General features: G+C 38.9%; 1 protein-coding gene across 1 annotated transcript in view; it reads right to left on the bottom strand.

Moving 5' to 3' along the window:
• Positions 1-6,516: 6,516 nt before the first annotated feature.
• MOCS3 (molybdenum cofactor synthesis 3) overlaps positions 6,517-11,871 on the bottom strand; it is a 6,706-nt gene continuing 1,351 nt past the window's right edge. Inside the window, exon 3 of the mRNA XM_085314256.1 lies at positions 6,517-11,865. Coding sequence (XP_085170382.1) covers positions 10,588-11,865 — 1,278 coding nt within the window. The 3' untranslated portion in view covers positions 6,517-10,587. The remainder of the gene's footprint in view (positions 11,866-11,871) is intronic.

The raw sequence follows: 11,871 nt of genomic DNA, 5'->3' as shown, positions 1-11,871 counted from the left end.
TYACTTGAGAGAGCACCAAGTGCAGATGAAGCCTGCACAGCCAAGAGACTGATTAGGGAGAAGAGAGAGAAAGAAGGCAACAGATGCTCTGTGGTCCTTTTCTCTTCCTGCTAAGACCACACTTAAGTATCTGTCCATAGCCTTCTTTAAGCCTTGCTGTCTTGTAAACAGAGCCACATTTACTGGTAAGCAATCAGAGCAGGTGCTTAATACTCCTGGTTAGGCTGGGTTAGGTAGCAATGCAAGGCATCCAGCTGGATATGGAAAAGAGGAATGTACTTGTACCTTCATCTGTTCCCCAAAATCCCAGGACTACCAGCTCAGCCCGGAACAACAAACCAATTATCAGCATTACTTGCAACAAATAACAGGAAGACTTAAAGGAAGCAGATTCAGAGCCTCTTTGCAATCTTCTGGAGTCCCAGGATAAGCCACATAACTTCTTCCTTTTGTTCAACTACCTCTAGAATTGATACAACAACATTCAACAGCACCAGGATGTTATAAAACAGCTTCTGTCAATGTCTATATTCTGAGTTCCTGCACAAAAAGTTCAAAGCATTGATATTCTTAGAAATTTCCACATGTTGTAATTATATATATATATATATATATATATATATATATATATATATATATATGTATATATATGGGGGGAGTTAGAAGCATTGAACATCAATACTGTCCTTTTTTTAAAAAAAAACAGATGGAGGCAAGAAAAATAGGACAGGTGATGAGAAACTATAAAATATGACGGATCAGTACTGAAAAAGGCTAAAGAGATGATGACATTACATTTAACCTTACACTATGAAAACTGAAGAGTGTGAAGATGGAAGTAAGCACATACAGGAAATAACAAGAAATTTCATCTAATTGCACTCTGAATTGACTGCAGTAGACCACTATAGACACAAAAAAAATAGAAGAGGAGATTAATAATAATCAGGGCAGAAGATGAGGAGGCCCCAAAAGAATTTGGGRCAGAAGACAAAGGAGGAGAACTAAATTATTGTTTAAAAGTGTAAATAATCAGATACGTCCTGGGTCAGTGAGGCAAGAAAATGGATTCAAAGATGACTGTTAAGAGTTCTGCAAGTGATTTCTATAAATTCTACCTAAAGGTGAAAAATCACTAATGGTTCTATCATACAATACCTGGAATATGCCTGTGTTCTCTGTGTGTATATGTATACACACGCACGCGTGCACACACACACACATCAAAAGACAGTTTAAATCCTTYAATGTCTTTGTTTCATACCCTTACATTGTGATACCAGAAATCTATTTCATAAATTAAGAATTTTCCTTTACTTCTCATGTGCAAGTGAATGCCCATCAGTATATCAGCATTAATTTCCTAGTTAAACATGAGAGGAGCCATCTTAAAATTGGAAACAACCTTCTTTCCAAGCAGAGATTTGGTCTCCTAGCAACAGCATGAACACCTTGTGAATAAAACAACAGCTTATTTGCACAGAAGGGCCTCCTGCCAGAGGCACAGAGATCCCACAAGAATGTTCAGCTGCCTGTTTCTTCCTTCAGTGACCCATGATGAAGGATCATGTCAGCAGAACCTACAGCAGATGCACACCTCAGGGCCTCCGTGATGGAGGGATGCTCTCTCCATTGCTCCAGTATCTCAGCACCCCCAGTCAAGCAATATCAATAATCTTTTTTCCTTCCTAACTTACTAGAACTCACTAGTGTCAAGAACTTACTAGAARGATGAAGAGAAGCCACGGATTTTGGACCACACTCCTAGAGGGGTAAAGTCCAGTCATTCTTGTTTCTTGAAACATACAGCCTTTGTTTTGCATATCATCATAGGCTGCTTCTATACCGATCAAGTTCTGCTGTTCCAGAGGACGGCAATCACCATGCCAGAGTTGGGCTGRCAGAAATCCTCTTCCCAGGACTATGGCTGAATCCATGTGCCTCAGGCTACGGCTCAGTTTCTTCAGCCTAGCAGGTCCTTCCMAGATTTTGGATCTCAGTTCTGCAATTCCACAGCTACAGCCTGATTCTAGCTGCCATTAAAAACTACAATTTTAAGTAGGCCTGATGCAGAAGAGGAGTAGGTTCTTTTCCAGCTGAAAAATCAGCACCCAGAGTGCCACAGTAGGACCAGATTAAATTTACATGATTTTCCTTTTCTGATAAGATTCACAGATCAGATATGGTTCTGGATGGAAGCTATCTTACGTTCTATACTAGTTTTATCATAAGCATGAACTATTAGAACTGCAAATACTTTTTAAAGAAAAGGAAACAAGAGGTCAGAACAGCACCATCACAGATGTATTTCAGTGGGCTTTAACAATCAGCTGGGTCAATCACATGAGATACATTGTGAAGAGAAGGTTAAACTAATCCATCCAACGATAAGACTAGAGAATTAAGCAAACAAGGYCCAGACGGCCTTTTTTTCCCTTTCCTGCTGTCTGGACCAGAATATGACACTTCCATTTCTTCACATAGCAGCAGAAAAGCAAATATACAGTTGTTTAACTCAAGCTTGTGAGTACATAAAAATGGCCATAATGTACTTGTGCTGTAAGAGATCAAACAGTTCTTACTATTTCCAGCAGAGCAGATGCAATATCCCATTCCACTCTCCAAGTCACATCATCTATGAATTTATAATTCTTAGAACTGTTTAAGAGAAAAACTTGTATTAAAAGACTTCCATGGGATCTGATCACTAGAGTAAAATTTAAACAGCACACAGATCGGAGAAAAAGTGTCCTGCCCAGGAGCACAAGTAAAGTGAGCAGAAACTCTGGATTTCTTCTGCCTTTTGCCTTATTCATGAAATCATTACTCTTTTGGACAACACCGAGTTATTTTAGGAGACAGCTCTGAGAAATCTTTATTCCTGCCTCCTTCCTAACCACRGGTTCTAAGTATATGCTGCTTCTTTTCCTGCGCTCTATTTATTTTCCCCCAAAAGATCTCCAAGACACAGCATAAGGTAAGCAGTGGGGCTAGTATATTTAAATAACGGCAATATAAACCACAGCAGGTTAATACCACAAACCACTCTGCGTATACAGATACATTTTTTTTTCCTGTAGTTTACATTAGTGTTTCCTATCTGCGTTCCAAATTTTGCCACCCTAATACACGTTAATATTTTACTCTTTTAGTAGCTTGCATGTTGGAGAGAATTTATGCCTGTACGATGCCCACTAGAAATTCTGGTACTACCTCTGGTGAAAGCTAGTTAGTGTCTAGCTAGATTGATTGCAATCTTTCTTCTTCCCTCGCCCACTCTTTCTTTAGCAACGTAACTTCATCCAGTTCAAATCTGGCATTTCAAAACTACTCAAGTAGCCCTTGACTGAGGTCATGGAACGAAACCAAGCGGCAGTTTGTACTTACCAAGTTTGTTCTACCAYCACAAGCTGACTTGGCTCCACCTTTGTCGTTCAACATGGGTCCAAGCTTTGAAGTAACCTGCTCAATGTGGGGAGTGACTGATCCTTCCTTCCACCTCGAAATGGATCTGCGTGAGAAGGGAAACAACAGGCCAGCATAAGAAAAGATGCTCTTGCTCTTTTTTCAGTCAACCACTTCAGAGCATTAGTGAGTCTTACAGTCACATAAGGGTTTACCTTACCTGAGCAACTATTGCAGGACTGAGTGTTAGATAYGTTTATAAAGATCCACAGCTCCACCACTGTGAGGACTTTTCACCACAGCTGGGACTGCGAAGCTGCACTTTGCTTTGCATTCATTAAAATGGACCCATATTTCTGATGCCAGTAAAATAGGTAACTTTCAGCATACTCGTTGTCTGAGAAATCATCCACTCACAGGCAGCAAATTTTCACTTTCCTAAATGAGTAACTGGAAACAACTTCCTAAAACTTAGCGCGTTTGCCCCAAAAACTTTCAAGGAAACAATTCATTGCCTACAGCCGAAACAAACAAGTGAAGCTGAGCAGTTTCCTTTCTAAGCTTTCTATTTAGCTTATTTTTTTTTCTAACCAGCAACATTATTTAATATCTGTGTATTTACATGACAGCCACAAGCCCGTAAGGCATTACATTTTACGAGGTAATTGTTCTTTCTGAAATACACGGAAAGGGTTTGCGAATGAAAAGATGACATTGTTCCTCTCCTAGTCTCCTCTCGCTCAGATGGGAGCGCTTCTCAGACGATCTCAGATGAATGTGACCTGCTGTAGGTCAATCCATTTGCCTTCTCCCACAAGAAACAGCTGCCACCTTTCATTAGGATTAAGTGATCACACGGGAATAAAAGACAGAAGCTTTCAGTGTCATGCAGAAAGGAATGCAGGGGTTGAATACATACTTACTCCAGAAGAAAAAGCAAATCCTTGTTCATACACTGATCTATAGCTCTTCCAAGTGAATTGTAACTTTTCCAAAGACATCAGCGAGCCCTAGTAGGGGATCTTTAGATGAAAATTTTGTAAAATAAAACTTCACTAGTCTTGCAACATGGACTCTGACAGGATGTTGTCAGGTCTCAACTKTTCACACTGTGAAACTGGTCAGCACAGATTCCACCAGAGTAAGAATCAACGCACGTAGTAACTACCTATTGCAAATACGTAAAYTAATGGACAGCTATCTGTTACACTYGTATATTGTAAAAGAACTTCCTAAAAGAATGTAATARAAGTAATATCTGGTGCCAAAAATGCAAATATTTTTAATTTAGAGGGAATTCCTTTTATATAGCTAGCATCTACATAAATCTTTTTATAAACTTCTTTCTGCATGAACAGAAATCCTTTCTCTTAGAGAGTTCAACATTTGTCTTTTTGTTACTACCAAGTCATCCAATAGCAGCAGATTTTTTTTTCCTAGAGTGGTAAACTATTTTACTKTGTTTTGCCCAAATGCACTGGAATGAATGCACTTTTTTTTTCCCTGATCACTTTAAAGATCATCTTCCRACATCTTATATGCAACTACTATTTTACAGACCACCAGCTGAATAACACTGCCCTAGACTACATACGTGGTTGAACCTAGCTGGCAATTTTATTAGAGCATTATAATACCCATCACTCTCTTCTCTCTCAGGTTTTTAGTTATGCTTCAAAGATAGTAAGACTAGTAAYTCAGAGACACACACATAACCAAGTGACACCAATAAAGTTCATGCTAACATTGTAATGACTCAACTTTTTCTAAAATACACAGTGATAAGCAAGCCTTTAAAATTTAGTGATAGAATGAGTTAGTTTCAGGAACAACTCACCTAATCAAATAGGATATGATTTAAGCAATTTCRTATCAAATATTGTGATAATCTACTACTAGAAGTAGCAAATAAGCCATTTTTTCATTTCTACTTTGAGAACAGTATCTTGATTTCAATTAAARTTACAACTACTCAAACCAATGCAAGTGCCATGACTTCACAAGGTCYTTCCTTATTATTTATACTCTTGCACCAGGATGTTTGTTAAAAAGTATCCCATAYCTGAAGGTAAAGATTTTAAAGAAACAAAAGAATTTAAAGCTGTTGTAATAAATCYGAAGTTAAAAAGAAGTTTATTATTATAGAAACTTCAGATAAATGAATATATTTATCTCCTTGTTTCATCACAKTTGTTACCCCGTTTTTCTCTGGAGTGCTAGAAGATGCATTGTAACTTTTTGCTTTTGCTTACTGAAATTTCTGTGGAGTATGTTAGTTTAYTGTTAGAAGGCTCCATCATGAGATCTGCACTGAGCACACTTGCAAATTTTTTTAGGACTGAAGACAAACATCAAAAACACAGGAACACTCCTGAGCTCTAAGCAMAGCTATTTCTTCAGGGTTGCTCTGATGCATCAGGTCTGCCAAGTTCACTTCTTGCTTTCCAAAGACTTTCACACTTTGTTCTACGGGGATTTTTTGGCTTCGAGGACTATAATTGTTTTGGATTTAATTCTGCAACTCCCATTTTACAAAATAATATGGACAAAAACAAAGTATCTTTGCCTTTTCAAAGGAACTGCTCTAATCAAGTAAGAAAATCTGCAGTGWTACAGAATCTATCTTTTTAGTAATGTTAAACATGTACCAGCAGGGACTCTTTGCAGATTTAGGATTTATATTGAATTTTGTGCCAGTGCTTCTAATAATCCTTTTTTGTACAGTTTTCCATTTTGGCTGCAAAAGTCCTTCAGGAAGGCAAGTGAAAGAAAAATCTCAGGTTAACAATGCTTTAGAAATCCATGCTTTGAAAACTTACCATAGAAAGATCGCTTTTTCTTTTTGATTATTGTGCTTACTATTAAATTGCCCTTCTTCATTTTATTCTAATTTCCTTGTTTTTAAAAAAAATGCACAACAATGCACTTTTATAAAGGAATCTCAGCCCTTACTGAGGTTGGATTGAATCTTTTATAACTTAGGGAACAATTTGGTTTATAAACTTGTAGTGCCACCTAGCAAACATCCTTAAAATCTTTTTTCTGATATAGTTTTAAAAAGGACAACCTACAGCTTTCATATCTTAAGAAAAAAAATAGACAAACTCATGCTTGCAGTATTTCAGTATGTAGTTTTGTTTTGAACAGTTTTCACTAGAAATCATACTTACAAACAGGATAATAAAGATACATTCAAGAGATCTAAAATTCTGTTGTACAAACTTGAAAACTAGTTTTAGACACATCCCATATGGACTTGTATACCAAATACCAAATAGTTCTATTAAGTTTTAAAATTTATATGCTTTGATAGTAGGTCAGTGCAGAATTTGTTGGAATTTTCAGATAAGAGAGAGACTCCTGCCACTAAAAACAAAAAACAAAAAAAAAGAGGATTCGAAGGATTCGAGGATTCTAAGCTTATCAGGGAATGTTAGTTCTTGCAGACGCCTTTTAGACTTGCATGAAAGGTAGACCTGTTCAATTTGCCTTGCTTTAAAACAATAATCTGATCCCAGAACAAAATCAGTTTAGATATTTAACTCTGTCCCTGATTTGTGATGCTATCCCATAAACCTACATGTGTGAGGCATTCAAATGCAGCAATTCAGAGTATATGATGCAATCATTTTCTATTGTCCTAAACATCAAAAAGGAAACTGTTTCCTGTTCAGTTCTGTGCCAAATCCCAGTATGCTATTTTAGTTTAAGAGAATGTAACCAAACAAGCAAAAGGCAATCTCATCACATGAAACGATAAAACATTCTGCGGACTGACCTCATCCCTTCTAATAAGCACCTCAGACCACCTAGACTTAAGTTCCTTGAATAAAGCAGCATACCTTCATTTGCAACATCAGATTTCAGGCACAAATATAAAAACTAATTACCAAAATTTAAATACGACTTGTTTCTCTTAGAATTTCTGATTTTTGTTATTATACTTCCTAAAGAATGAGGAAATCACCATATATTTTATAGAATAAAAGAAATAAAGCAAGTCAAAGCAAAAGATAACTTTACAATACTAAATATTCTTTTGGCTTAGGTAGGTTGTTATAGCCCTGGATTTTTCAGAACATGTTTGAAGAGGCCAGTACTGCCTGAGGACTGTGTTTAAAGACTTGTGTATTATTTCAGTAAGTTCACAAGGAGAAATAAGGAATTAACCTTTTCTGTAGTTCTCAGTGGAGATAACCACCTCAAAACAACAGTATTCTAATACGCATGTGAGCACTGAAATATGAAAAAGGCCTAGAATGTAAAGAACAGAATTCTGACAAACACTGCAAACCCCATCTTTAGCTACGATACATGGCAGAGGTTTTCATGTTTGCTAAGAATTTAATCACTATCCTAAGCCAAGCAAGGGAATACTTTTCTTTTTTTTTCTTTTTTTTTCCCAAAGAAGCCTACATTTTACRTGCTTCCTCCTTTAAAATCAAACAGAGCCACTTTCTTTTCAGAATAACTATCTTCAAGCTGTGTAGTCTACTATGCTTTGCATACAACTCCAGACTCCCTGTACTTTTTCAAATTCATCTCTCAGCAAAGATTAAAAAATGCATTTCAGATGCTGTTCTCCTATGGAGGAAAAAAAAAAAAAAAAAAACAAATCAGGGATCTCAACACCTGCAAGTTCACAAGAATGGTCACTCCCAAAGTAGTTTTAACAGTAAAGATCTTTGCAAGTCTTTATCTCCTGTCAGCCTGCTTTGGTGTATTTGCTCTTTTTTTGCCAGTTCTGACATCTTTCTATCTTTTTGGTCCATTTTCATTCACCTCTAGCACTGTTTTTCCCACAGAACTCTCCTGACCCTAGAAGTGTTAACTGTTTTTACACAGCACAAAGACTATTTAAAGATCCAGTTTCCTATTTGCAAAACGTGATACAGGAAGTCCAATTATAAATGTGTTCCACACAAAAACAAAAAACAAAAAAAAATAAAATAAAATAAAAAAAAAACACACACACCATGCAGGCCAAGCTTCAGCATCAGCTCCTTTTTCTCTGAAGGCATTTGTGTTCATTTGCTGCTAAAATATTACAACAAAAACTATGTTGGATTTACAGTCCCTGGAAATAACACACAGATCTAGAATCAAAAAGGCTTTCTGCTCCCCTTCTCCCTAAAAGCAATGGCAAAAAGTTCATAGATTCAGTTTGCTYTGAAATACAGAAGAGGAGTCATTCCTTCAGGTCAGATGGGCATTTGACATTCCATCAATGGCTTAKCATAAAGAGGCTGAGTGTTAAAGTCCTTTGTTTCACTCTAAGTCTCTTCTTGCTATTACAATAAATAGAGAAAAATGAAAACACAGTTCATATATTTCAGAAACCTCCGTTTTGAAATTCTCAATGACTGCAACCCATCAGAAGACAGATTTGCTGACTGAACAAAGCCTCCACAGCCTGCCTTAAAATGCTTTGACTTTGAATCTCACAATAYACACTACAAAACATTAAAGCTTATTCTAAGTCATTCACATTCTGTGATTCTGTAAGTCATGACCTTGAACATTTTCACTGTCCTCCAACCTGCAAGAGATTTAACTCTGTATTTATAAATTCACTGAACTGTTTCATTCACAAGATATTATTAAGCTTAGTATTGCTAGGAGCCATGGYATGTTATAATAAAGTAGGCGGTGTAGACGTGCTCCCATTTATTCTACTAAAATATGCTTTTATGACTATAAATTATAATGGTACTATKCTTTTTCATCCTTGTACAATGCTAAGATTAGTCATGACAGGTGATGTTTCTCTCCTCAGAAAGTAAAAGAAATCCATACCTTAATTAATATAATAGAAAGAAAATTACTATGCATAAGTGATAAGGACTCAAGCAGCTCTCTGATGAGAAGCTGTTTATTTCTCTTTTTATTCAGTTCCTGCAGAATAATTGTTTAGCAGTGTATAGCTCTTCATGCCAATTAATAAAATAATGCAGCACTGTGGAGAATATGCAACTATGACAACAAACAAGAAAATTTAGAAGATGTCTTCATACTTGCAGAAGAGAAGCCACATATCTATTTGTCTTTTCTTCACCTATCAATCTGTGAAAACTTCCAAACCTTCACAGAAGTGTTTTCTGTATGTTTTACAAACTTTCCGGGCTAAATGTTTATCCTATTAATAGTTAACCACTCTGTACACAGGTTGAAGAATATATTTGTCAGCAGTCAACGGGCAAAGGATAAATGGCTTTAAGTTCTTAACAGGTAAGACTAAAAAGTATCTCAAATATAGCTGAAACTTTATAAAATAGTCACAGATTAACATCTGCATAAAATCTGTTTTTACTCAGACATATCCTTTACGCAAATTCTTAAGACTGTGGACACTACTATCACAATTACCACAATTCAGATGAATTGAGTGTACAAAAATCACCACACAACCAATACTACACGGTCAGCTACATGCAAATTCCTTGTGCCTGTACCTTTAACAATCCTTTGGCTTTCATTTGCCTACCTAAACCAGACAGGTCAACCCAGCATAGCACCACACCACAGAAACGCCACAAAATAGGAAGTTTGGCTTTGGCTGTGCTCCAGTTTTTCTGTCACTGTAACAGTAGCACTATCTTTACTTTGCCACCAGTAGGGAACACTTCTTTTTCATAAATGCACAACACTTCCACAGAGAACAAACAGAAAAAGATGCTGATCAAAACAGTTCCTGTCAGCAGGAACTTTTTCTTGGCAATTTCCTGTCATAGCCTTAACACTGCTAGTGACTATCTTAAGACTATCAGATTTCTTTTTTCTTAATCAGTGGGCACTGTTTCAATTTTTTGTATGTTAGACAGCTAGGAGACTGAGTAAAAACTTTCAAAACGAGTCTGGTGCTTTGTCACTCTCAAAACTATAATTACTAATCAGGAATAATTCTCAGTTTTCAAATGCACAAATTATTTCAAATCTCACTATTAAATAATAACCAAGAAACGTATTTCTTTCTATTTCCATTGATGGCTTCATATTTTTTATAAAGACAGAATTTAAAGCATCTACAAAGATACATGATTTTTTTCAAAAATTACCATTAAAAAAGCAACATGATATTTCTATCTCCCATTTTATCCATATGATACAGTAATTACACAGAGAAGATGAAACTTTATGGTGTTTACAGTGAGTAGGCATTCTCTTTCAGCAATAGGTAAATTGCTAATACTGAGGAAATGTTGGGTCAATTTTAGTGGCCCAAGCCATAAGCCCCCCTTTAATATCTTTAGCTAACACAGAACCAAGTTCTTTAACAGTTAACTCCTGCAGAATTCTTACAGCCTTCTGGGAGTCATTTCCTAATTTGCAAACAACRTATACAGGAAAAGCTGTTTTGCCATTAGTTCCCTGCTTTTCTTCACAAATTCTCTCTTCCAAATATTTCAGACATTCTTCATTTTTTTCTTCCAATTTACTCAAAGGAATATGGACTGCATGCACCAGACGACAAATATCCACTTCTGCCTGAGGACGAACATCTAACAACACATGAGGAATCTGCTCATCCAACACTTTTTTGTATTCCTCTACAGAGATCCTGTCTTTACTTGACAGCAGACGTAAAGTCCTACATTTGTCTGTCGCAGAAGAACCACAAAAGGCTTCATAATCCTGAAGGCAAGTGACGGTCGGACTGTCACCGCACACAGCGCAGTCTGCTTTCTTTGGTCTTAACTTGATGTTGCGAAACCTCCCCTCGCGAGCATCGAACATCAGCATGAACTGACCGAAGGAGGAGCCCATTCCTGAAGCTATCTTCAGCACTTCCAGGGCCTGGATGCAGCCCATGATGCCGGGCACAACACCCAGCACTCCCCCATCTGCACAGTTGGTCACCGTCTCCGGCGGAGGGGGCTTGGGGAAGAGACAGCGGTAGCAGGGCCCCCCCTGGTAGTTGTACACGACCAGCTGTCCCTCGAGCCGGAGGGCGCTGCCGGACACCAGCGGCTTCCCGGCCAGGACGCAGGCGTCGTTCACCAAGTACCGCGTGGGGACGTTGTCGGAGCAGTCGGCCACCACGTCGTACTGCCGCACCAGCTCCAGGGCGCTGCGAGGGCTGAGGGCCCCGCAGTAGGGCACGTACTGCACCGTGGAGTTGAGCAGCCGCAGCGCCGCGGCGGCCGAGACGGCCTTGGGGAGCCCGCGGCCGGCCTCCCCGTGCAGCACCTGCCGGTGCAGGTTGCTCGTCTCCACCACGTCGTGATCCACCAGCCCCAGGCGGCCGACRCCGGCCGCGGCCAGGTACTGCGCCAGGGGGCAGCCCAGGCCGCCGCAGCCCACCACGAGCACGGAGCAGCGGCCCAGGCGCAGCTGCCCCCGCACGCCCAGCTCGGGCAGCACCAGCTGCCGGCTGTAGCGCAGGATGGCGGCGGGGCTCAGCGAGGCCTGCGCCGCCAGAGGCGGCAGCTCGCCGGCGAAGGTGGCATCGGCGGCGGCGGGCTCGGC

The sequence above is a fragment of the Rhea americana genome, unplaced genomic scaffold (genome assembly GCF_003343005.1).
Source record: "Rhea americana isolate MKP2758 unplaced genomic scaffold, rheAme1 scaffold_4, whole genome shotgun sequence".
In the NCBI taxonomy this organism is placed as follows: Eukaryota; Metazoa; Chordata; class Aves; order Rheiformes; family Rheidae; genus Rhea; species Rhea americana.
This window is presented reverse-complemented; position numbering and strand designations above follow the sequence as displayed.